General features: G+C 41.1%; 1 protein-coding gene across 14 annotated transcripts in view; it reads left to right on the top strand.

The window, feature by feature from the left end:
* Positions 1–27,808, top strand: part of unc13bb (unc-13 homolog Bb (C. elegans)) — a 70,704-nt gene that overhangs the window by 8,999 nt on the left and 33,897 nt on the right. For 6 of the 14 annotated variants that reach the window (XR_014118540.1, XR_014118541.1, XR_014118542.1 and 3 more), the window contains exons 2-10: positions 481–510; positions 8,292–8,391; positions 10,784–10,901; positions 11,244–11,385; positions 13,167–13,240; positions 15,159–15,216; positions 15,492–15,521; positions 16,755–16,968; positions 17,993–27,451. Coding sequence is in view for 11 of the 14 variants with exons in the window: in XM_081701750.1 (XP_081557876.1) it covers positions 481–510; positions 8,292–8,391; positions 10,784–10,901; positions 11,244–11,385; positions 13,167–13,240; positions 15,159–15,216; positions 15,492–15,521; positions 16,755–16,968; positions 17,993–27,451 (10,225 nt within the window). In the remaining 3 variants the exon portion in view is untranslated. Of the gene's footprint in view, positions 1–480; positions 511–8,291; positions 8,392–10,783; positions 10,902–11,243; positions 11,386–13,166; positions 13,241–15,158; positions 15,217–15,491; positions 15,522–16,754; positions 16,969–17,992; positions 27,452–27,808 lie in introns of those variants that run through there. The other 8 variants (XM_081701755.1, XM_081701749.1, XM_081701747.1 and 5 more) reach the window with 7 other exon arrangements.

Here is a 27,808-nt window from a genome sequence, read left to right as displayed (position 1 = left end):
GTATTATTGTCATTTTTTATTTAAAAAAAATGTATTTATTAATATGTAAAATGTTTCATTAATGTACTGTCATGGACTTTGTTTAATCAAATAATTTTTTACTCTGTTTGAAGCATTCAGAGATTTTGGAATATGCTATATAAATGAACATGATTATTATTAGTCTCTCACTTTTTGCTCGTTGATGTAGTTAATATGCTCCACAATGCCACAAAGCCCAATGCCCCAGTAGTTTTGAACACAGGTCATGGCTGCAGTGCACAGGGCCTCTGAGAAGAAGGCAGCAGGATTAATGAATGAAGTCCAGCATCGAAGTGACAAAGGACACCATGAGAAATACCCTCTACCCTCTAAATCTATTCTGAATGGTGCCAATCTCAGTTACTTTTCATTGGGACTGCTCAATGTATTATATTGGCTTGTTTTACATTCTAACCATTCTCTCTCTTTCTCTCTCTCTTTCTCCTTTTGTTACTTTAGTAAAGAAAGCCAAACTTCAGGGCCCACGAGGTAAGTGCAGTATTGTTATTTCTTATCTAGTATATAATTTAAACCTATTTATTTAAATACTGCTCCTTTATCTGTGATGCATCTTAAGACAGGGCCTGACCTTTCTGTACATCTCCAGGGAAACAATATTTGGTTTGATCTACCCTACATGATATGACTCTGTAAAACAAAGGATACGGTTGTCAGGATTTCCTCTAGTTCTGACACTTAGTCCACTTTCCATAGTCCAGTTTATGCCATGGCCCACACTGCGAGAGGACATCTAGTCCTGGAGCCCCTCAGAACAGCAATTTTCCCTGTGCTATAACAATTGTCTCAACTCCTGAAAAGCCTGGTGATTGTGTTAGAGCAGCGAAGAAAGTAGCTCCACATCAGGATGACTTGTACCACCCCAAAACTACCCTAAACTACCCCAGACTACCTCTAAATTACTCCAGACTACCCCTAAACTACCTCTCACATTCCCTTAAAATACCTGTAAGCTACACTGCTTGCATGGGATTGCTTTATTACAAAATGCAACATGAAAATACGACACTAAAGTCATCAGCTCCTTCCTTCTCTTCTCCTGTGACGCATTCCATCGTGCTTATTGCTTGCTGATTTTTAGCTTCCTTGAATGATGTAATGGCTCAATTATCGTAGCCATTGCATGAAACTGGCATGGCATACAAGAACTGGGATGTCGCTGTGCTTCATGTCCTGGACAAACATGGGATCAGACAAGCAAGCTGTCGTGCTGACACTGGGCCTTTCTTTATGACTGACTGTAAACAGGCCTACCAATCTTGCCTCTATGGCTGGCTGTCGGCTCTTTTGTTTCCATGTAATCCAGTGTTTGCTTAGCTCTGTAAACGTTCACCCGGGGCCCTCCACGCCCACCCCACACCTATCTCAGCGGCATGGGTGTTCTCGTGCCAAACAATATGTGGCCTGCTCTGGGTGAAAGGAAATTAATTATGACAGGTCTTGATTTAATGGGCTTGATGATTGTCACTAATACAACAATTCATATCATTGCATTATTACCCTGGCTGTAATAATGCAATGATATGAATTGTTGTATCAGTGACAATCATACCTGAAATATTGTAAGTGAAGCGATCTTCCTATATATCCCTATGATTTTTACTTTTGCTGCATCTACTTGAAGAATAAAAGTTGAGAAAACATATAAACTGTTAAAAAAACATTTTTTTAAACAAAAAGAAAGAAAGAAAGAAACAAACAAAAGGTTACTCTGAGAAGTTAATTTGGAGCTTACTCTGGATACTGTATAAACATTAATCTTACATTAATCTCTGAGAAAGTCAGAGGGACATGTGGTGTTGTCTTGGAGTGGTTTGGTTTGGCTCTGAGAGAGGCTTTTACAGTTCATGATCTCGATCATTGTCTCTGCTGATCAATGCCGCTGCTTGGCAGTTCACATCAGTCATCATAGACATGACACACAAAAGATGCACTGCTGTTCGCTTTGACGGTGAACAGACTCCTCAGGGACAGAATTATCCTCCACATATATCAGACTGATCAACCACACACATCACCAGGGGCATTAGCTGTATATGTAAAGATTCTGGGCTCAATCTTGCAATGTACTTTTTTTTTTTTAATTGACTGTAGTGCTATTGTGCAGAAGGAAAAATTATTTGTGGGCGACATCGAAACATTTAGGGCTTTAGCCCCAAAGACTTATCCCTAATGACATCCCTGGATATCAGAACTATCTATAAAAACAACAGAACTATCCACCACAGACATTGAAGCTATCTGCACGTAGACATCAGAACTGTCCACCACAGGGATTGGCAATGTCTGCACACATCAGATTTATGTTCATGCATACATTGGAACTATTTCCCAGAGGCATCAGAACTTTCTGCACACAGGCATTGAAATGATTAGTACTACACACTAATTGGAATGATTAATACTATACACTAATTTGAATGATTAGTACTACACACTAATTGGATGGATGATACTAAGCACTCACATGTTCATTAGGAGATCAATGCAAAGCATTGGCTTCTAGATTCCAGGCTTTCTACACCTATCCATAAAAAATTAACAAGCATCAAAAATGAATAAAGAAACATTTGGTACACCACTGGTTGGTTAGCAAAGAAGCAACCTTCAAGAGTTTTTAAAGCTGAATTATTCATCTATAGTAAGGTTGAATTCTAACTCATCAGAAATGTAGTTCCCTGTTTTTGTCTTCCATCCAGTTTACTGCTTTTGTAGGATTATTGTAGTTGGTGCCTCAGCCTGGTTCTAGTGCTCCTGTGATTAATTAGCTCCTCCTCCATCTTCTCATCGCTTTTGTCTTCATACTCTTGTGCTGTTTACAAGTCGCAGCAGCAGTCATGGGAAATGCTGTGTAATCTGTTTGAGAAAGTAAAATGTGGTTTTGCAGAACCCGGCATAAGGTACAAGTGAACAGAGGTTTCCTGTCTCTCAGGACAACAGCGCTAATGGCTATCAGTCTACCTCCGCGACGCTAATAATACCTCAGCGATGACAATACTACCTTAGCGATACTAATGCTACCTCAGAGGAAAGGCTTTTCCAATTACAGTCAGAGTTCTCAACCAGTAGACTTTATTTATTTGTTTGTTTGTTTAATAGTTTTAATAGTTTCTTTAATGCTACTGCAGTTTATTAGGTGACGCTATTTTTGCAGTGCACAAAACAAAATGGTTGTTCTCTTTGCCATTATCTTTCCTGTTTAATCTTATGACAAAAGGCATTCATCGGCTTTTGGTTGGCAGTTGCAGAGACATGTTCTGGTTGAAGTAGGATACCTCCTTTTGTTATAGCAGCCTTTGAATTTGATATTTTTACAGGACCTTGTTTTTTAAAATGAACTGTTTTTGTTTGAATTTTTTTGTTTGTTTTGTTGACCTGTTGTCATGGGCAAAACCGCTTGCTTTTTAATCCCTATGGCAAAGAGCGAGACAATGGAGGACATTGAAGATCGGAGGATCTGTTTTATCAGCTGAGATTCTTCTCTGGTTCTATCACTAGCCATGCCCATTGCTGTCGATACACACATATATGTCTGTGTGCCTGTGATCATCCATAGTACCACTCCACTAGTGTGTGTGTGTGTGTGTGTGTTTGTGTGGTGTGTGTGTGTTTGTGTGGTGTGTGGTGTGTATGCGTGTGCGTGTGTGCGTGTGTGTGTGTGTGTGTGTGTGTTCTGTCCTCTTCTGTTACTGGGGTGGGAGAAGAGGACATGGTTGTGGAGGGGGCTGGTGAGGATGAAAGGGAGTGCTACTGGACCCATGTCACTCCCACAACGCACTCCTCTCTCAGAAAGAGCAGGAAATGAAGAGGCTTGATTGTCACCATGTCTGTAATCTCCCTGCGGCCTGCATGAGGCTTCCGTGAAATTACCAGAGCACGGTCAGACGGGGTCAGTGCACACAGCGTTAGGACAACGGACAGAGTGCAGGCCTCTGTCTCAGCCGCCTGCTAGAGGCACCTGTGCAGTTAGAGCGTCAATAGAGAGAGACGAAAAGTGAAACAGAATGGATATAAACAATCAAATCAAACTTACACAGCTGATGAAGGACCTGACTGAAAAATCCAGTATTTAAAAACGTTTTTTTACATTGAAGCTTTTACCTATGTGTGTGTGTTTGGTGTGTGTGTGTGTTTGGTGTGTGTGTGTGTTTGGTGTGTGTGTGTGTGTTGGGTGTGTGTGTGTGTGTGTTTGTGTGGTGTGTGTGTGTGTGTGTTCCTCATTCCTACTATTGTTTTTGTGTGTTTGTTTTTCTCAAGGCACTCAGCTTTCTGTTGTCCCTCCCCTTTTTATTCAGCTGTAGTATTCATTACTGAGTGAGCAGTATTTACTATTTACGTCTTTAGCCTCAGCATGGTGTGCTGGGCTTTCTCTTAGGCTCTTACTAATTTTTAATTTTCATAATTTCAATTTTGGGGTCTACTTGAATAGATTGTTCCCAAACACATTATTTTTCTCATACTTTACATATTTTCACTAAGTCTGAAATGCTTAGATTTGCATTTACATTTACATTTATGGCATTTAGCAGAAGCTCTTATCCAGAGTGACTTACAAAAGCACTTTGTCATTTGCTCATAGAACACATCCTAGTACAGTACAGCAGGTTAGAGTCCAACATACCAACGATCTAGAATACTGTAGAAATACCGGGATCGCTGCTGATGCCTAGAAGTACAAAATGCATAAAGTCTGTCTTAGACAATGATAAGTGCAATAAACAATAAGTGCTAGAGTTTGTTAAACAACAGTGTAATAAACAATAAGTACTAATTTAGTCAGTCAATATAGGAGCAGGGTCAGTTGTTATTTAAATATTCCACGAATAGATGGGTCTTCAGTCTGTGTTTGAAGACTGCAAGGGGCTCTGCTGTCTGGACAGGAAGTTCATTCCACCATCTTGGACCCAGGAGAGAAAATAGTCTCGATGCTTGTCTTCCATGAGATCGGAATCACAGTATTTCAAGCCGAGCCGTACTTGAGGTTCGAAGTACTCGAGGTACGGATCGGGCTTTTAAATCTGATGCGTGCAGCTACTGGAAGCCAACGAAGGGAGTGCAGCAGTGGAGTAACGTGTGAACTTTGGAAGACTGAAGACCAGTCGTGCTGCTGCATTTTGGACAAGTTGTAGAGGTCTGATGCCTCTTAGAGGAAGACCAGCAAGTAGCGAGTTGCAGTAGTCCAGCTATGAGATTACAAGAGACTACACAAGCACGTGGGTAGCTTCCTGCGAGAGAAAGGGCCAAATCCTTCGTATGTTACAAAGGAGAAATCTGCAAGACTGGGTTAGATTTGAAACATGAATTGAGAATGACAACAGGTTGTCCAAAGTTATGTCCATGCAGCTTCAGGAAGTTCTCGAAGGAAACTGTGAGGTCATGGTAAGCGTTGGGAGTACCTGGGATGTACAGAAGCTCAGTTTTACTGAGGTTGAGCTTCAAGTGGTGGGCTGTCATCCATGACGCAATGTCAGTCAAAGCATGCTGAGGTACGTTTGGAGACCTGCGTGTCAGAGGGTGGAAAAGAAAGAAATAATTGAGTGTCATTGGCATAGCAGTGGTAGCAGAAACCATAAGAAGATATTACAACACCAAGAGAAGAGAAGGGGGCCTAATACTGAGCCCTGTGGAACACCAGTGGAGAATCTACATGGTTTGGATGTGGATCCTCTCCATATTGCCTGATAGGACCATCCTTCCAGATAGGACTGAAACCATCTCCAAGCAGAGCCAGTCACACCAAGCCTGGAGAGAACAGAGAGAAGAATGTTGTGGTTCACTGTGTCAAAGGCTGCCAAAAGGTCTAGAAGAATCAAAACAGATGACAGTTTGGCTGCTTTAGCAGCATGAAGTTTCTACATCACTGCTATGAGGGCTGTTTCTGTAGAATGTGCCAGTTTGTAGCCAGACTGATTAGGATCATGCAGCTGGTTCTGGGTGAGGAAAAGAGACAATTGATTGTAAACTGCTCGTTCGAGGGCTTTTGAGAGGAAAGTGAGAAGTGATACTCGTCTGTAGTTGGTAACGTTGGAGCCATCGAGTATGGCTTTCTTGAGGATTGTTACCACCCTGGTGGTTTTGAATGCAGTTGGCATGTATCCAGAAGATAAGAAGTTGTTGATGATGACAGAGATGAAAGGAAGCAGATCTCTTGAGATTATCTGGAACAGAGTTGAAGGAATTGGATCCAGTGGACATGTAGTTGGATTGCTGGAAGTCAGGAGCTGAAGAATTTTCTCTGAGGAGAGAGGAGAAAAAGAAGTCAGAGAGTTGGATGTTGGGGAATGCACACTGGTTGGAAGAGGAGAGGATTTTGCAGGTATAGAGGAGAGAGGGCACAGAATATTCATTGATGAGCAAAGTGTAGAAATGAAAGACTTTGTAACTGTATCCAAAGAGAGAGAAGACAGAGTCAGTGTGAGGAAAGGTGGACACAATAGTAGAAATAAGGGAAGAGGGAGTTATGGAGTGCAGATTGCTACAGAAGGAGGAGGAACATGCTGGGGAGGACTGGATGGAAAGAGCAGGAAGGAGAGAGAGAAGGATAGAAAGTGATGGTCCGAGAGGTGGAGGACTGCGATGTCTGATGTTGTGGTTGTACAGGTGAAGATCAGGTCCAGAACACTGCCCACTTTGTGAGTTGGAGGAGAGTGGTTGAGGGTGAGGTCAAATGCTGTGAACAGTGGAAGGATGCAGGAGGAATGAAGCTTGTCTGGAAGGTTGGAGTCTCCAAGGAGATTGAGTGGATTTCTTTCAAAGGTAATTGACTCAGGAGAATGTCAGGATCATCAATGAAGTGATCTAGGGAACCTGGAGGGCATTAGATGACAATGATATGAAGTTTGGTGGGGAAAGACACTGTAATGGCATGGAATTCAGAAGAGGAGATGGAAAGAATAGCGAAGGAAAGTGGAATGAAATGCAACTCTCGAGACTATAGTAAACCCGTGCCATCAACCTGTGGTCAGCTTGCCCACTCTGTCCCTACATGTTCTGCCCTGTCGTGCAGTCTGCACACAGCACTTGAAAATGATGTACAAATATTTGTTAGGTTTATCAATGATTAAAAATGATACAAAGCTTATTACTGAAGAGGTTTTAGACTGAAAATTGGTATGCTTTTCTGTAGGTAAACTCTTTGCTTTCTTTTTAGGCACAATTTATATTCAAGCTGTACTTGCCCTTAGAACATTAGTGTCTGGTGGTTTCACAGATGTTCACAGTCCCACAACAGTAGATTAAAACCGTGAAATATTAGCACTTGTAATCATAAATCCACCTCCACACTTGAACACTGATTGACATATTTCCTCACAATTTTGGGTAAAAAGGAGCCTGCAGTTGATTATGAAATCAGACTATGTTAGCCTTGTTAGCTGAACGTTGTGTCTATCACTTAGCTGCAGGCAACCACTCCACACCTGAACATTTGTAGGAGCTATCCCATTTGGTTTAAACATCCCAAATCCACCAATAATAATGCATACCTGCAAGTTGTGTACCTGATTCTTCTGTTAGACCATGCAAAGTTGGAACTGCCCCATCCTTCAGGAGTATCAGATGTGAAAATTTAGCATCAAACTTCACACGGTTTTTGAAGCAGTCCTCCGTGATGTGCTGGGAACACAGTAAAATAATTGTAACAGTGGTAAAAATGAATTTCAACTACTGACTTCTTTGAGTTTCTGCCTTTGGCAGAGCATATGAAGGAGATTTCCCTTCACAATGAAGGACACAACATATTCCTGAAATGACTACAAAAATGAGCAAACTCTTCCTGGGCTCCAGTAGTTCCTATGTATGAAGGCGTGCCAAGCTTGCCAGTAGGCATCATCTTGTAACAAAGAAAATGGCTTATTTTCCAATGAGGCAACTGCAGATTTCAGGATTTATGCTTTTCAGGCAGCTGAAAAAAAGTCATTTATTTGAGAGTGTGTTACACACTTTGATGTGAATTTTGGGCTTTATAACTTTGCAGAATTTGAACATGCACAAAAAATTGTACAACATGCTAAAGGAAAGGGAAAAACTGGAAATGCCTTACAGGTCTCCTTTAGACTCAATAGCCTACACGACTGGAAGCCTCACACGGTATAAAGCCCTATATGTTGTGTCTGATTACTTCTTTCCGTGCATTACATATGCATTCTATAACACAGTGCTTTTAATTTTTACCTTGAAATTTTTAGTGATGTGTTTCTCTATTTCTGCCATATACTTTCTCATTAATTCTCACTATTCTGTTTTTATTACAGACAAATTCAACACCTACGTTACCCTGAAGGTGCAGAATGTGAAAAGCACAACAATTGCGGTACGGGGGGAGCAGCCTTGCTGGGAGCAAGACTTTATGTTGTGAGTTCACAATGCAGTATTTTTGACTTAACTGCTACCCTGCAAACATTGCTAATAATGAAGGAAACACAAAGGGGGCCAGTTAGCATGATGCAGATGAGGTCATGCTAAGTAGTCCCCTTTCATTTCCTTTCATTTTTTAGCAGCGTTAGCATTTGTTTGGTTGTTTTTCCTTCTACCCCTTTACAAAATGGGTGATGAGTTGGAGTTTAGTAGACCATGTTCTGGGAAAATTATGCCATATGAAGTGGTTGTGTTCAGGGTCAGGGCTAGGGTGGAGGATGGGATTATGGTCAAAATTGGGGAGATTTCTAAGAAATAAAAGACACCTGTGAATAAGGTGAAGGCTGGCTGGCATTGTGTGTGAGTGTGAATGTGTGTGTGTGCGCACGTGTGTGTGTCTGAGTCTGTGTGTATGTGTGTGTCTGTGTGTGTAGCCTTTATGGTCCAAACAGAATGAAGGTGAAAAGATTGGCTCTCAATGCTCTGACATAAAAATCACCTGACTAAAGTACGTAAACAGACATCAGGGATATTTGTGTGTGTTTAAGAAGCTGAGAGCCAATAAGAGTTGGTTGAAAGCAGATCAGAACTGGCACCATATCTGTGTGTTCAGAACCGGCACTGTGTCTGTGTCTGTGTGTTCAGAACCGGCACTGTGTCTGCGTGTTCAGAACCGGCACTGTGTCTGCGTGTTCAGAATCAGCTGTGTATTTACGATCATATTCAGAATTGGCTGTGTGGTCAGAATCGTGTGAACTCTCCTCAGCTGCTGCGGCTGTGCAGTTGTGTGCTTTCTCACTCAGCACTCCAGAAGCCAACATCTGCTTCCTCTCTTTCAGCACCACCAAACAGCCTATGTTTTGGATTCAGTTTGTTGTTTTTTATTCTGAAAGCTTCTTGTTTTTGTCGATGAAAGGTGGTCTGTTTATATGAGTGCCGGGGGGTGTGAAAACAACACCAGGAGACTTGCCAAACTGTCGCCCTCACATGGCTTGTCATCGCAGTTAAAATTCCCCTTTTTGATAGTCCAACCCATAGGAAGAGACACAGCCTTGTATGATGACTTCAACATCAACTGTATAGACTATCTGGGGCTCCATTTCTCACATATTCTTATTTCACCAGCAATTAGAACTGTATGAAGAATCAGAACACCTTATAGGTGGTTGAAAATTCTTCACCATCTCCTCAAATGTTGCTGCTGTTCGCTCGGTTGGCTAGTTGTACCTGCAAATCAACTATTTTTTATCCATTAACCTATGTGTTGCTAGTGTTTACTGCAAAGTCCCTGACATAACTGACGCAGCAAGAATCTGTGGGAGATGTACACACTTGGCTTGTATTTATAAATAGAGGCTTTTTGGGGGGTACCTTTACCATTGGTACCATTGTGTGTGAGAAAGAACTCTTTCAGAGGGCCTTAATGATGTTTTGTTGGCTATACACCACCTCAAAAATAGACTACTCCCAATTTCCATACAACTTATCAATTAGCTCCTATTCCTCTGATCTGTGTGTGTGTTTTGCCAAAAAAAGGTGAAAATAAATAAACAAATAGGTGTGTTCTTCATCATGAGGTTTTCGGTTTTGTCTTTGAGAATTGAGAGTATTCCAGCCCCCAGCAGTGTGTGTGTGTGTGTGTGTGTGTGTGTGTGTGTGTGTGTGTGAGTGTGTGTGTGAGTGTGTGTGTGAGTGTGTGTGTGTGTAATGTTGTTTTGTGTAATATGTATAATGTTGTTTTGTTTTCCCTTCTGTGTGATGCACCTGGTATCTTTGAAAGCTCAGAGACAAAAGAGCAGGAGCTTGCATTAATTAGCGCAGCTCTTTCATGCTGAGCTGTGAGCTCTTCTCCCACTCTCAGACCTCTTCCTTTGTCTGCAATCATTACATCTTCTGCTCTTCAGTGTTGCACGCAACATGTGCGGAGCTCTGACGCCTTAGGACCTGTAGAGCACTGGGTTTCAATTTTAGGATGCACTGAATGAGCATTTTGGGCATTAGAGCTATTTGGGGGGGGACTTCAAAACAGAGTAAAATAATTTCAATGCAAAGATATTTGCTAATGCTGAGATTAGAATTAGTCTGATTTATAGGTGACATGCAACAACATACTTGTTGTCTGAGTGTATATGTATTTCAAAAATCGCTTCCATGTTGGGCAACAAGTAGTTGATTACTGCAGATGGTGGTTAAAAAAGCATTCATTACTACCTGTTGCATTACTACATTTTCTTAAACTGTGTTTATTTTTTTTCTGAATTTTTATTACCCTCATGGACAACGCATAATGACACACTGAACCCGTGCTTGCTATTTGTATAATTGCTATTCGAATAAACAATTATGGGTAAAGAATAAATTAATAAACCACATCGATTCTCTTCCTTAGTGAGATCAACCGCTTGGACCTGGGTCTCATTGTAGAGGTGTGGAACAAAGGCCTTATCTGGGACACCTTGTTGGGGACAGCATGGGTCCCTCTCAAAAGCATACAGCATGCAGAGGAGGTGAGGAAACACACACACACACACACACTCTCAAGATGGAGAGCAGGATTAGGTAGAATACGTGTGAAGCCTTTTTAACTTGGCACTGTGTAGATTTTCAGTAATTTCATACACACATCAGAAAGAAACACTAATAACACACGTGTGAATGACTCTGATTTACATTAACATTGATTAACAGTGGTTCACTTTGGTTCATTTGGCATTTCCTCTTGTTCTACTCACATTTATATGACACTTTGCAGGGTTTGTGATAGAAGCACCGTGATTGTCTAGCACTTATTCACATTCCCAAATACCAACCTATCTTGTCAACCCTCTTCATTATGTTTTCTTGTTAAGCTATTCTCATCTCCTCAGGAAGGCCCTGGAGAATGGGCATTGCTGGACTCAGAGGTTTTAATGAAGGCTGACGAAATCTATGGCACGAAGAACCCTACGTCACACCGGATCCTACTGGACACACGCTTCGAGCTGCCATTTGGTGCGTTTCCTTCTTAAATGGGCAATGACTGTTATTTGTGCCCATTGTGCACAGAACCCACTGCATTGATGTTAAATTCACCCTCTTCAAACAATTATTCCAGATAACTCAATGTCTTTATATTAGCAGATTTCACCTGGACATAGTCACCATGACCAACATCGCCAACTGAGATTTACCACAATCGATCAGTTCCAGTTACTGATAAGCCATTCTTAAATCCTAATGTAGTTAACATGAGCATCCCAATTTAGCCCTGGAACAATTTGATCCTTTAACTTACTTATATAATCACAGTTATTTTCTAAAGAAGGTTATTGATGCAAAAGAAGGTATCAATACCACTCAGGTCTATAAAATCCATTTGCCTCCTAAAGAGTATAAACAGCCTTCGAAGGATCCATACTGAATTCATGCTAAATGCTATGATGGACTCATTAAAATCAGGAGCCCTGTAGTGTAGTGTGCATTTGATGCGCGCACACACAGCAGTGTTAACAGAGATGCTAAAAACTACAAATGTATAATCCTGTTTAAGGCAGCCAGCATGGTCATTTACCTCCTTGCATTAATAGCCACTGTTGCATTGATATCTTAGATTATAAATTCAGAGGGATTATACATTCAAATTTTGCTTGAGCATAATTTGTGTGGTAGGGGCATTGAGATATAAAAGCATTTTTCTTATTTTCTTTTAGTAAAATATATACATTACATCAATTCATAAAATACATAAAAAGTTGATTCGAGAGATATTTTATGAACACATTGACAGAACAACCTGTATAAAACAACCCTGCCAGCCCCAAAATAATTCAGTACCAGAATAGCGGGATGTGTTTTGGTGCTATTGGACCAATTATATATTGTAATGTACCTCTTATGTATTATCTTTGTTCTATTTGATTCTTGATTAAAAAGCCCAAAATTAAGAGAAGATGGAATGTAGAGCAGATATATGAACCTTGCTGATAGTTGGCACATCTGCTACATACTGGGCTGGTATTGGAAGGTCAGGTTTTACTGAAGCAGTGTGTTTTGGTTTGGTAACCCAGGCGCTGTTTGTGATTGATCCCATTCAGTCTGCCTGTTGCAGCTTTCATCTGCCGTCTTTGAAGCTACAGGGTTTTTGTTTTTGGTGGGTTTTTTTGCTCACCTGTACTCAGGGTCTTCTGTGGCTTCAAAGGTTGGTCATATGATTCAGGGACAAATGGATCTGCCCCAGATTTACTGGCCCTGGTTATTATGACTTGGTTACACATAGTGGGGTCTATTACTGAATGAGTAAACAAGATGCAATTGTGTTTGCCAATAGTGGTCAGGATTGGCTGTAGCCATCATAGTGCTGTTGTAGTTCCTGGCATGATTAACTCCTATTACCACCTACAATGACCAGGGTCTTTCTTTTACTTACAAAGTAAAACTGGACTTCAGGCTAGGAGCTGTATGTCTGTTTCTCTTTGTAGAATATGTCCCTTTCAGCTTTGGGGAATAATTTTAGCTTATGCCATCTTACTTACTCTACAGCAACCCTGGCCTGGGGGAAGGCCCAACCCCCAGCACAGACATAACAGGGATTTGGAGCGCCTAGTGGGAGCTGAGTGCCCTTGTGAACTTGACTCCGAAATGCTGGCCCTTGCCACTTACTGCTTCAAGATCTTTTTTGTTTGTTTCATTGCGTTTCTTCTTATGTACAGTTTTCAAACAGCCAGAACATGCAGTCTTAGCATGTCTGAGACAAATGGAGCCACATGACATCCTGATCTCTCTGTCTTCAACAGAAATCCCAGAGGAGGAAGCTTGCTACTGGTCCAGTAAACTGGAGCGCATCAACTCCCTGGGGATCCACAACGAGGTGAAGCATTTAACGTGACCTCACATTTGTTACATACCATGCAGGTCTGCTTCTCGTTACACATCATCATTTTCTAGTGTAAGGAGTTTCTTTATTTTTCTTTCTTATTTCGAAAAATGTTGATAAAACAGAAGCATGGGACAGAATGAAAAAAATAAAATAAAATAATAATAATAATAATAATAATAAATAATAATTAAAAATAAAAACATGTCCATTACTGAAGATTTGATTTAAATGAAATAATGACAAAATCAGTATAATGACTTTACCACAGTTGCACTGTTCAGACTGATTTTTAAATGTCATTCGTGACAGATGTTTAAACAGAAGTGCAGGCTAACCACAGGGTGCTATGAAGAAGTTGAAATAACAGAAAAAACATTAAAAAATTGCTCAGCAATGGTTCTGTAAGTGATCTTGTTCAATAACTTGCAGGCTGTGAATAGCCAAAATGAATAAAGAAGTTACTAACAACAGTGAAGATATTTGAGTGATGCTTGTAAAAACTCTTTCTACTTCTGACAGATCAAGGGCTATACCATGGCAACCATAAATCCACTGAAAAATCCCTTATATCATTCATAAAAGGCTGGATCAGATATCGGGAGAAACATTTTTAAGAAAATCTGATCCAATACAGTCACAGTCCTGCCTTAAAATGGCCCAGCAGAGCTTTGCTGGCAGCCTTGTACTGCAGGTTATGTGATCACAGCCAGGTTAGTCTGAGCACTGTATTTTTAGCCGCGACTGAAACTATTCTGTCCAAATGCAGATATTCCTGCACTCGCATGATGAGTTTCATTGCTATTGGAATGATAGTGAGAGCATTTAAATGAGACAAAATAGTGTTTTAGCATTGTTCACCACCATCCGTATTTGTTTATTAAGCCATTTGCAGTTTGACTATGAGGTAAAGCAAGTTGAGGAAAGAAGAAAGGTATCTCCTGATTATATCAGAGAGCCAGAGAGGAGAAACTCTAACTAAATGAGTAAAGCACTCTCCTCTAAATTCATGAAGTTAATTACTCTGTGGCTTTAGTATGTTCAAACCACATGACACGTCAGAGCTGCTAAGTTTGCTGAGTTTTAAGATGGACTGGAAATTTTGGAATTGTAATTATCATATTGCATTTCTTTTGGTTTTAATTCAGAGGTGCAGTAAGCCTCTCTCTGCCTGCTCATTTAGTGCCTAGTGTGTGTGGGTTTTGTAGAGGGTACCACTGAAATTTACAAGTAGAATCAAAACATTAATTTAACATTAACATTAATTTAAATTAAAATATTAATTTGAAGTGGAATTACAGTTGCATTCAATGAGGAAAACAATACAATCTATAATGTACATTTCAGGTTTCAGTGAGTTAAGTAGCAGAGAGAGAGAGAGTGAGAGTGTATCATCTTTCACAGAATTCCCCACCAATTCCCCCAGTTTCAACCAAAAAAGTATGACCATGGCTTGCATGTGCTGTGAGTGCTTGAAATGACAAAGCAAAATGTCCCCTGGACGCTGTGCAGAACACTTCAGACCACCATTACTGTGCAACGTCAGTTTGCACCAAGAATCCCCTTTAAACTAAACTGTTTGAAGTGACAATAGAATGCACTGATGCTGATTTTGTGTTGACCAGTGACTCACTGTGTTGCCTTTCTATGAAATGTTATTAATTTATGATCTATTATCATTTTTATCATCATATTATCATTGTTTGAATTTTGAGTTGTTCATTTCCTGGTTTGATGTGCCACTTTTGGCAAACCTTTACCAAAACATGGACAAAACACCTTTTGGTAACAAGCATAAGCTGTGGATTGAGAGTGTGGAGATATCTGTGAAATAAGGGGATGTTGTATTAGTTACAGTGACAACACCTCTTTTCTGTTTCCTGTTTATTCATGTCCTTCCCTGTCACATCAGTACCCACTCCAGGATGATGAAGAGACACACCCACTGCCTCTCGCAGCCTCCCAGTGCTGTGAGTACTTTTCCCCTTTTCACACTAGATGGCGCCATGTAGTCATTGCTGTAGCCTCTGGGCAACTCACCAGCAGGTCATACTCTTTCTGTACTTACCTGTGCACTGAAAACTCATTTGTCATGTGTCACTGTGTCATGCAGTCTGAGTTTGCTTGAGCCTAATTTATTTGCAGAGCTGTGAAAAGAAATGTTCCTCCCAGTAGAAAGAATTTGGGGAAAATAAGTCATTTCTGCCTTATCGTTCAACTGCTTCTCTGATGTTTGATTTACCAGGTGACTATTTTGGATGGGCCAACTTACAAAGTATGTAACTGTCATTTTACAATTATAAGTGCCCTGACCTTTTGCCCTTTCCCAAGGGTGGTACATTCCAGTAGGGTTCTTCATGCACACTTGATTCACCTAACTAGCAAGTTATTAAACCTTTTGTTGAGGTGAATCAGGTATGTTTGAGGGGGAAAAGCACTGAACTATGCAGTGCAGAACTGGAATCACATGCCCTGATGGCAAAAAATCATCTGCCCTGGTTCATCTTCCCTGGGTTCATCTTCCCTGGGTTCATCTGCCCTGGTTCATCTTCCCTGGGTTCATCTTCCCTGGGTTCATCTTCCCTGGGTTCATCTTCCCTGGGTTCATCTGCCCTGGGTTCATCTGCCCTGGGTTCATCTGCCCTGGGTTCATCTGCCCTGGGTTCATCTGCCCTGGGTTCATCTGCCCTGGTTCATCTTCCCTGGGTTCATCTTCCCTGGGTTCATCTGCCCTGGTTCATCTTCCCTGGGTTCATCTGCCCTGGTTCATCTTCCCTGGGTTCCTCCTCTGTAACCCTCAGTTTTCCCACCGTATGTGCATGTTGTCTGACTTATGAGCTCCTCCTCAGACATGAGTTATTTAAACAAAAAGAGTCTAGCAGCAATAGACAAACACACAAAGGCACATTCATCACACCACAACAGGGTTGCATCATTTATATGAACAGTTTAGGTGGGATGGAGAAACAGGGATTTGAATACTTTGTAGTACTTTGTTTACGTGAGTGAGTGGATGCACAAACGTCCTATCTGAGTCCATTTGATCCTTTCTGATTCTGAGTCCAGATGACTGTTTGTTGACAAAGTAATGAATATTGTCTCTGTGTGTGTGTGTGTGTGTGTGTGTGTGTGTGTGTGTTGAGTTTGTGTTTTCCTTTATAATTTAAAACGCGTTTTTTTTCTTGTGTGACTAGTTGTGAATGTTTGTTTATGTTGGCTACTGGGATGCTTGATGTATTGTGTATTGCCTTAATGAGGCTCACCCAGTAAAGGGTTATATATTATTATATCTCATATCAAATAAATACAGAATGAGTAGCATGATATCACGTTCAGTGTGAAAGTACATTTACACATGAAGCACAACTGCTTTATATTTTGTTCAAGGTATAGCCTAACTCAGATTCTAGTTTTGTAATGTGATATTCACTTGTCATTTTTGTTGCCTTGTTTGTCTGATTTGAACATGCTGCACTCCATTCCTGAGCTGTGTATCTCAACCCTACAGCGCTGGATGACATGGACAGTGTGGTAGATGATCGGGATAGTGACTACAGGAGCGAGACGAGCAACAGTCTTCCTCCCCGGTACCACAGCACGTCCCAGCCCAACTCTTCCCTACACCAGTACCCTCTGGGACCACGTTTCCAGCAGCAGACAGACTCCTGCACAGAATCGGTGCACAGTTTTGACCTGGACTACAGAGAGCACCATGCCAGCAGGTATATTATTTTCGTCACACCAGAACACGCTAGTTTGGCGTGACACAGAATAACACATATATGTTTCAGATGTCTTGAAAGTTCTTCAGGCACCAACCCGGCTTAAACCCAGTGTGGAAAGACCTTGTTGTTATTATAGGGGGTGTACTGCAACACTGGAACTGGAGGCATTAGTCCCATTGTCTGATGCTAGTCTTTAGAAAACAGCTTTACTCATCCAAACGTCCTGTTGTGGACTGTGAGATGCTCCCTTTGGTACAGCCCTGGCTGGTTTGGTTTAAAACCATCAAAAGCTTCGATGTAAGCACACAGTAGAGAAATGAGGACAGATATGTCACATATTACCACATGTACATTTTTACCCTGTGCACTGTAAAATTGCTTAGTTGGCAGACTATTTTCTAAGGAAACTTTAGGCTACAATTGTTTGTTTCTCTCTTTATTCAGACATTTATGCAGACATTCTTTTTGGGTCCTAATCCAGGTGTTCGCTGTTATGGTCCCTTATATTATTTCCCTAACATTACTTTTACTGGCCATGACATTCACAGATGTGACTTTGGTGTTCTCTTTGCAGTTGGCACATACACACTGGATGTGTGTAACCGTGATGCTACATTAGCTGTTTGTTCGTGATTGCTTTTCATTTGTCTCCTTGTCAATGGCTTTGACTTTTTGGCTTATGGCTGAACTTTAGATGTGTTTCGTTAATGGTCTTGTAGCCTCCCGGGTTTAGTAGTACTAAGATTAAGATTAAAAGGGGAAAGCAATTAGTTTACCTGAGATTCTGGCAAATATGAGTCTCTTGTGTGAACTGACTTGATCCGATAATGCTTTACAGATTCACACAAAATTCTGTAGGGTTTTTTTTTTTTTTTTGGTTTGGCAGTTCATCAAGTTTTAGTTACAGTTTGCGATCTTCTGGGTTTCTTATATCTGTATATTTTGTGTTTTAAATTGTTTTTCTCTTTTTCTTTCCTTTTTTACATTCCCACGTCCATCTTGTAACGAATTTATCTTATAGCAGAACTCTAAACCAGAGAGGAAGGGTCAGAATCATTCCCATAGATCCTGGTATGGGAGTGGAGGACTGGGAAGGGAAATACAAAATCAAGCATACAAGTTCCTTGAACAGTTTCTTTGATGAAGACTGTGATTGGGATGAAGAGAAAAGCAGATATAACGACGTCTACACAGCAAACACTGGCCATGACACTACACTCAGCCCACACCCAACAAAAACACAAGGGAAGAGCCCAGTGAAAGCTGCCTACCCAGAGGGCTATGACACCACTGGCCGAAGACCGAAGACAAGGATCTGGGATCTAGAGGGGTTTGTTCACACTGGCGAAGAATGCATGGAGGAAGACTGTTTCCCTCCTGATATTGCTCCCCTCCTTCAAAAAAGAGGAGAGTTGGTACTGCGTCAAGTGGCAGAAATGGAGGAAGAGGAGGAGAAGATGATGCATTGCCTGAGACCATACAAAAACAGCTTACTCTACCAAACTAAAATGTGGGCTCAAGACGACAAGTTAAAAAACACGTTAGAGATCCATGAATATCAGGAGAAAGAAGCAGGTGAAGTTTTGGCGAGTGCGGGCCTTAGTTCCAATAGCTCGGAGATACTGAATTCAGTAGGCTCTGAGGAGGAGTTGGAAGAAATTGCCTCTTTAGCTGAGGCATTCCTTTCTGAGGGCTGGCGGATTTATGATCACCGCAGGTATGTGTCACCTTATCGTGGCTGTAATGCAAAGCTTCAGTGTTGCTGTGATAAGACCACCCTAAAGGGTAGAAGCTGGGGTTGGGCACCAGAGGCCATGCTGTCCCCTGTGGAAGAACCCAGTGATGTGTATATTGATCCTATGGATGAGCTCCAGTGCCTGGTTAATACCGTGTCAGAATATCTGGCTGCAAAAGAAGAGGAGATCAGCAAGTATGGTTCTCTGCCCAAATCAAGTACGTCAAGGCGGGTATCTCATGGTACTGCAAGAACAGAATCACTCGGAGATGAACAAGGTATCACCTCTGAGGAGATGAGAGGAGAAAACTCTGTGCTGTCCAAAGCAAGAAATTCATCTGAAGAGGGAATATTAGGAGCGAAGAATACCATGAACTCATTCTTTAGCTCCTTCACTGATAAAGTTAATCCAAGTTCAAAACAAATGAGATCTAATTGTTTTAAACAGTCAGAAAGCTCAGTTAGTGCTGCTAGTAGTTTTGGGTTATCAAAATTATTTTCTTTTATGCAAACATCTCCAAGACCAGCAGCAGTAGCTGTGGTATCCCCTTCTCAAGAAACTTCCACTGATAGGAAGTTCCCTTCGCCATTTCATCCATCAGATGTCATGTCACAAGAGATAAATGGGCATACCACAGGCATAAATCAGACCCAGACCAAAAATAACAGTGGCATTACAAGTCAGCCACCCTCTTCTGTAAACTCTGCATTTTCCACTGAAAGTTTTTTTAAGAGCACTTGTAGAAGTTTTTTAAAAGATGGCTCTTTTGATATCAGCGAGCCAGATGGAGGTCATAAGCAATCAGGGGATGATTGCAGACCTGTAACCTGTATATCTGGAAGTGAATATCAGACTGTTGACACTGGAAAATCTAGAACAACTGTGTTTATGGAGACAAATGTACATATGGATACCATATTGCAACAATCCCATGAAGATTCTAATTTTTTCAGTCCTTTAAAAAAATCATTTGTTTCACTGATCTCCCCAGTACCTACTAGGCCTCCTCAATATCACACACAAACAGCTTTTCCTGTTTTCAGATCAGAAGAGAAAATGGAACACACAGAACACAAACTGACAGATATCTCATCACTTGAGGGCAAAACCATAGTTCCTTTTTTCCCTTCAGACACAGAATCTACCCAGCAGTCCCCAAAAGCAGAAGAGGGACTCTTAATATTTGCCTCTGGTGATGATATCAGTTCACCCAAGAGTTCAGCACAAAATCCAGTCAAACCAGATCAAAATGCATCTTCTAAAAGTAGTTTGTCATTCAGAGTTTCCCCTGTAAACTCGGACAGTGCCAGATCATGGCCACAAAACCTTGCTAAGCATGAAATAAAAAGTAAAGAGAATACAGAGACAGGCTGGTTTTCCAATTTATTTAGGACTGCACCAAAGGAAAATGTTGTGGCTGATGCACTGTGGAGCCAGAGGCCAGAGAACAAGAGCTCTCAGTCTCCAGTTGGGTCAAATCAGAGCATGGCAAGAGCTGAACAATGGAACCCTGTGAGGATAGTTAACCAGCAAACACAGAATAAGCAACAAAATCCAGGTCCAGCTGGAGTCTGTATTTCAGAACAACACAATTCTCAGGCAGAACCTCAGGACAGGTTTTCTAGTTTACTTAAATCTGCTTCTTCTGAGAATATATCAAGTTCCAGCGCATGTTCTAGTCAAATGCCCCAAGGAAATATGCTCTCTAGTATCGTGAAATTTGCCTCTGCCAGTGAAGTATTGATGGGTCACACGTACCCAAAGAAGCAGCCAGGTCAAACAACAAATTCATTGCAGATCCATCTGCAAAATCAGCCACAGCATGAACAGAGTATATCCAATCCATCTCAGTCACAAGGCTTTTTCTCAAGACTTTTAAGTCTTTCTTCTGATAATGTATCAACTAATGTACAACCTCAACAAAGAGAGTCAGATCCCACATATAGTCAAGGAGGTTTGTTGTCTGACCTGTTTCAACTGGATTCAAATGATAGTCTACCAAACACTCAGTCTAACTCACCCCAGCAGAAGCAACATGAATCAACACCTGCTCATCCTCATCAATCTTCCAAGCAAAACATGCAAAACACACAGAGACATTATCACCCTCAACAGCTGATGACCTCAAATAATCACTCAGATACTCAAACTGGCATGGTTGAGGGTTCTAGACAATGTCAACCTGTATCTACACAAGTAACCCCTCAGCAAGGTGGCCTCCTCTCTGGATTTTTGAAATTGGCTTCTTCAGATTCTGCTACTCAGTCTGCATTAACTCAACAAGCAGATTCATCCAACAGTCAGACAAACTTGCACCACATCAAAACTCAAAAAGTTACAGAACAAAACCAAAGTTCCTTTATGGAGAGTAAATGTACAATCTTGGGGATAAATCCTCCTCGAGGACAAGATACCAAATCAGGAATATTTTCTGGATCTAACAAGATAACAACTTCATTCGAGGAAGCACCACAGAGCAACTGGGTTCCACATGACCAGAAAGAAAACCAGCAAAATTTACAAAAAATGGTTTCTTCTCACAGCAGCCCATTATCTAGGCAGCTGCCTGAGGCACCATCCCCTAGTAAGGCTATAGCAAGACACCAAAAGTCCCCTGATCAGCAAGGTTTTGTATCTGGCATTTTCAGTCGGACTTTAAAAGATGTGTCTACATTAAAATCAGGGGATCAACCTATGCATTGCACAGATCAAAAGGAAAGCTCTAGTAACTCCCTAGGCTTCATGTCAAATATTTTAAAAATGAGTTCAAATGAAACCACCTTAGGGGCTAGCTTAGAAACACAAAAAGAAACAAAGGGGCATGGGCTCCTTGAAAGTCACACCATTCAACAGGAGGCTATCGCACATAATAAGCCTGTCTGCAGTGAAAACAATAGTTGGGACCTCAAGATATCTGCAAGTTATGCAAGATCGCAGCAAACTCCTGTAGCATATACTTTAAATAGCACCAGCTATTTTCCTCAGAACTGTTTCTATCAAAAGCCATCTCATTCAAGCAATGTAAAGAACATATCATATAGTGCCAAAAATCTTTGTGTGTTCCCTCCTAGTATCCCAGATCAAAGAATGACATCTCTGCAATATTTAGGACAGAGCTGTCATTCCTTACATGCTGTGCCAGGACAGAATGGCTGTCAAAATAGCACATTCTATACTAAACATGAACTTTCTCATAATTATGAACATTCCTGTATTCAAGACTCTCTTCTGTGGCAACAGCTGAATAATCAGTCATTGGGCTACTATGGAGGGGAATATGGGCAACCACCACATGGAGAGCCAGTACAAGAATCTTCTCAATCCTTAGGCAACATAAATATGGATGGAAATCAAAAGTACTGTGGCCCACAAGCCTTGACTGAATTACCCACTAACCAGGGACAGAGCTATAAGAAGCCAGAATATTGCAAGGATATAGTAAACAATTCAGTTGTGCAAAAAACATACCCCAGTTTGAATGGGATCAATTATCATGGGTACTGCACTGAAGAAGTAGGTGCTCTAAATTTAAGCACAAAAGACAATGATACATTTAGCAGTTCTCACATGTTTGAGAGCTGTCACAGTTTAAATAGTGTAGAATATCATGAGGGGTATTATGAGGAGCACCCACCAAATTTGGTGGACAAAAATGGAGAATATATGTATAATGGCACATCAGACTTTTACAGACGTGTTAGTAATGAAAGCCATCCAGATGTAACTGGTTATCCCAATGGCTGTAATCCTCCTTCTATAGCCAATGTGGATACAGAGGACTATGTATATCTTAAAGAGTCAGAGTGGTACCAACAATGGCTCTCACTTATGGAGCAAGGTATGTGGTGGCAAGCGGATGATGGAGATTGTGGCTACTTTATCTATACTGATTATGAGTATATATATGCCCTGCTGACCGATGGCACTGGCCAGTATGTCTATGCATGTACTCCAGAAGAAGAGATGATCACAAATGGGCAGATGACGAGCAGCTACCCTAGTGCCTGGCTCAACAATGAGATGGTTATTGTCTGTGGCTTCAAAATTCCTCTCTTCAATGAAGATGAAGTCCTCGGGCTTCCAGCGCAAGAAGAGAGTGAGGCTCAGCTCTTAAGTGCACCCTTAAACCTGTCTAAGGCATATAGGAAAGGTAATGAAATAATGAATCTGAACTTGGATCGTTTCTCTCAGTGGTTTGAGAGCTCTCTTTTTGCCCAAAAAGCACAAGCTAAGGCTCTTTCATCATATCAATTAAACAGGTTTAGATTGGATACAAGACAAATTCAGAACAGTGTTGCCACCCTGAAGCCTTTACAGGAAGCTGTTGATCTCACAGTAAATGGAGCCAAATACAATCACTCAGATTTAAATAGCAGAGGAAAGAAAGAACTCCTTGGACAGAAAGTGCTGATTTCTTTTTCCCCAACTGCAGAAACGTACTCTGCTGATACATGTGTTTACAGATGCTACCAGCCTCACCAGAGACGCCATTCAGATACTGGAATACAAATAAAGCATATAGATGACGCTTCAGAGGAAGAATGGCGAAAGAGAGTTCAGCCTGGAGAGATACTGCAAAATAAGTCCCTTAAGATATCCTCTTTACTGGCTTCAATTGTTGCAATAAGTCCAAAATCAGAATCAAACAATATAAGCTCCACAACAGATAGAGATGATACACATCCTATAGTGAAACAGGGAAATTTTTGTACGCGCTTAGTCTCTGCATACCAACATGACCAAAATGGCATTCTTTCAACAGGTATTCATAGTACAAAAACAAAACTCATAAAGGATGATGAGTCAGCTGCTATAACCCTATCACGAAGCAGGAATCTGGAAACATCAAAAACCGCTTCAGTGTCATCTAGAATCTTTCCCCAAATACCAGTAGGGCTTCCAACATCCTCTTCAAGTTCTCACTGTACAACTCTGAAGTCTAAACTAGCTGGACAAGCCACAATGCCTCAACAGTTAGCTTTTCCTATTACACCACCCATTGCTGTAGTTTCCACAAACTCAAGTCCACCTACAAAACCCACTCTTTCTCCAGATGCACAGAGTGATGAAATACCTTCTGATAAACCCCAGGGAAGTTTTCTAAACTTTTTCAAGAATGGAGCAGTGCTTAAAGAGCCAAAGCAAATGACTTCCCTATCCTCTCAAGCTGTTGCAACACAACCAGAGGAAAACAAATGTCTTCCTGGTGGATTTAAAGATTCAAACACAAAGAATGTGGGCACTGTAAAGTCCAGTCATTTTAGGTTAAAGGGAAACTCTTGCTCTCAGGCCACATCGAAGAAAACAGATTCACAAGTGTCCTCTTTACATCAACCTCTGTCCGCTGATTTGAGACATTATGCAAAAAAAGGTCATGATCAGCAAATTACGTCAAAGTCTGAAGGAATCCAGAAACAAGTGACAATGAATACATTTAGTTGTGATAGTCTATCAGATATGTCAGATATGCCTGATGCATCACAGATACCGCATGTCCAATTATCAAGTAAGACTAAATCACAAATATTTTCCCCCAATGCTAATGATGGACTACCAACATCTGGGCAAATAAAACCAGAACCTTCCAACAAACCAGGAACTGGATTTTTTGGCTTCTCCATTGGGGAAATAATTTCTGAGACCTTAGGAAGTAAAGATGAATCTCCAGGGAAAGGCTTCCTGTCTATGTTGAGTGGTTTTAGTCCACAACAGGCACCAACTCGGACTGTATCTTCTTCTCAAGTGGAAGGTAAACCTGCAAGAGCCACATCAGGCAAAAGCATCATCGGTGGTACCAGCACACAGCAGACACAAGAGGCTGCTTCCATAAGTCAAATTCCTGGAACTGCTTCTCCAAAAGAGACCACAGGCATAGGTTTTGTTTCAGTGTTCAGTGGCCCTAGTACTGAACAAACCAGCAAACAAACTGGACCCTTAAATCAAACTATAACATCTGCTTTTGGTGAAGTGTTAGGTGGATCATCAGTTATTAATGAGAGTAAAGCTAAAGGCTTGATTTCTATGTTGAAAGAAGTTGGTCCAAAACCACCAGCCAGTTTTCAATCAGCAACAGGGCCAACTCCAGGTACAGAAATTCCAAAAGTAGTACCACCCAAAGAGTCAAAGAAAGAGGGCAAAGGTATTTCTTTTGTATTTAGTGAATCCAGTCCTCAAAAGACTTCCCCACAAGCTCCTTCTGATGCAAGTAATCTTCAAGAAGTAGCCACTCAAAAAGAGCCCCCTGCAAAAGGTCGGTTCTCATTGTTCAGTGGTCCTGGTCCACAACAGAAAACGTCTCATTCAACATCCATTTTTGGTGGTATCGCAGCCAGATCTAGTGGTAATGAAGGGCCAGCAAAATTATTACTGTCAGTGTTTGATAGACAAAGTCTCCAGTCAAATGCTCACATGTGTCCTCAACCACATCAACAGACTGGTGCTCTGCGAAATGAGCAGGAGAGTTTAACCCCAGAGTCAGTTATTCCAGAAAATGAACCATCTAAAGACATAAGAGTCAAAAATGTATCCTCAGTATCCAGTGGTCCTTTTGCAGAACAACCAGACTCCAAGAACTTTACCATTCTTGACAGTAAACAGTCTGAAGAGTCACCAGCTAAAAGCTTGTTGTCCATGTTCAGCACCCTAACTCAGCAGCAAGGACCTTCTCAACCTCATTTTCTAAGTGGAACACTGTCCAGTACATCTGTGATAAATAAAACTTCAGGTAAAGGATTTATGTCAACGCTAAATGGATCTAGCCTTCAGGCCAGTGAAATGCAGCTTATACAAACTCCTGCTCCCACAGTAGGTACCTCAGCTGCTCAAAAGGAGGTTTCTCCAATCACAACCTCTGTATCTGCTAAATCAACTGTCAAATTAACCCATCCTTATGAAGGTTCAGCTCCTGAGGTAGACTCCCAGGGTGCTTTCCTACCTAAAGAAGGAGCGATATCAGGTTTATTGTCAATATTTAGTGGGTCAGGTTCCCTAGATACAGACCCTCTTCCAGTTACCTCAGGATATAAGGACATTCCTGGCCAGAGTTTTTTTGCTGGTGTTCAGAGCAGTTCAGGATCAGAGGATAATATTCCTGAAAATTCAGCTTCAGAACTACAAGGAAAAGGTTTGTTTTCTGTGTTTTTTGGGACAAGTGCCCAGCAGGCCACACCTCCTATTTCCTCATTATTTCGAGGTATTCTGCCTAGTTGCCATGCTGCAAAAGACGCTCCTGAGAGAAGTCTGCTGTCTGTGATTCTTGGAGTTAGTCCAGCTTCAACACCTGGTCAGACACGGACAACGTACAGACAATCTGAAAATAAGGGTGTTTTTAATGTTTCCTCATTATTTTCTCAAGGAGGTGATGCAGGGGATGATGAATCCAAAACAGAAGGATTGGGTCTCTTAAACAAGCCGCCGAAACATCAAGATACGTGTCCGGCACGTTTTGTAGAAGATCAAAAAACAGCTACATCACCTAACCATATGCCAGAAGAAATAATTAAAAAAACAAGTGTTGACATTGACGCAGTGACTATGCAAGCACAAACTGTAATGGCAGACACAGGAAAACAACTTGAGAGCATTTCTTACTCTCAGTACCTCACTAGATCTGAGAAGGCGACTGTTGATATACAATTTACGGTAGTTAGCCAAGACGTAAGTAAGCCTTATTGTTCTGGAGAAGTACCATACAATACTCAGCCATGCTCACAAAATGAGAATTCCTGTCCGATTCAAACTCAGCCTAAACAAGATGTGACTACTACACAGATCATAACTGCTGACAGAGAAGTTCAGCAAAAATATCCAGAAGCTGAGAGGTTTTTAATAGAAAACAAAAACAACAATGATCAGATTAACAAAGAATCAGCTTGGTTGAATAAGTCCACTGAAGACTCAGACAAAACACCTGCAGCTGTAAACCCATCTGATATTAGTCCATCAACTAGGACAGGAGATACTGAGAAAAACATAAAACATGATGCAATACATGAGAAGCCCACTGTCATTTTGGCAGAACCTGAAGATAAGATAGGATACAAGTCAGGACCTCCCAAAGACAGCATACCTAAACCAGCTCAATTGCCTTCATCAGATCCATCACAGTACATATTTGGCATGGCTGGTTTATTATCCCCAAAACTTGGTTTCACAGCAGGATCCAGAGATGCTGGAATGTCTTTTGGATCTTTCTTTTCCTCAGCACCCAGCATACCAAAAGGTTTTCCTGCAATGCTACAAGCAGATGGTGGTGGACTTCTGTCTGGATTTAAGTCACTTTCAACAGTTATTTTTCAAGAAGAAAAGCCAGCAGCATCAAAGGATACAATATCAACAGGTTCTTTGTTTGCAGAGCAGAGAGACTTTTTATGGCAAAGAGATACTCCAGCATCGACCACACAGGAGACTCCCACTGTTGTTACAACCCAATCCAAAGGCCAGGACAATAATGTAAACATTCCAGAAAGTGCCCAAGGAAACATAAAACCTAGCAGTGTAGAAAATGTCAACAAAGATGATGTTGAAATAAAACATGACATTTTTCCACACCCAGAAAACTCTGAGACAAAGGTCCAAATAAAAGGCCCCATAGGTAACTTGGCAAAAGCCCAGATTAGTGTCTTAACACCAGAAACAGATCCTCCATCCCAAAAACAGCAAGAGTCCCAGATTCATCCCCTACCCTCTGCAGCGCTCTCTTCAGGATTACAGCAGGAAAACAAGGAGCTTTTAAGTGCAAAAAGGCTAGTAGCATCATAAATGAAAAGAATTTATGATGAAATGTCTTCAACATTACCACATTAGCATCAAAAGCTAGTAGCTTCCTCTGTTATTATTGCCCTCAATCCTTTAGATCATCATTTTATGTTGTCTCCCTGTGTGTGGGTTTGTGGAGGTGTGGGGGAAGGGGGTGTTAGCATACTTTTGCTTTCCTGCTAAGACCTTAGCAGATCTTAGTAGTTTTTTCCTACCCCAAAGCTGAGTGCATTAACATGTTCCTGAAAAAAAAACAAAAAAACATTATTAAGAATTGTTACTATTATTTTATGATCATTTAAATCTATTTTGTGTCTTACAGTATTGTCTTTTTTTTCTTTCAC

Source organism: Electrophorus electricus, chromosome 19 (genome assembly GCF_041902795.1).
Source record: "Electrophorus electricus isolate QZ-2024a chromosome 19, ASM4190279v1, whole genome shotgun sequence".
Classification (NCBI taxonomy): Eukaryota; Metazoa; Chordata; class Actinopteri; order Gymnotiformes; family Gymnotidae; genus Electrophorus; species Electrophorus electricus.
This window is presented reverse-complemented; position numbering and strand designations above follow the sequence as displayed.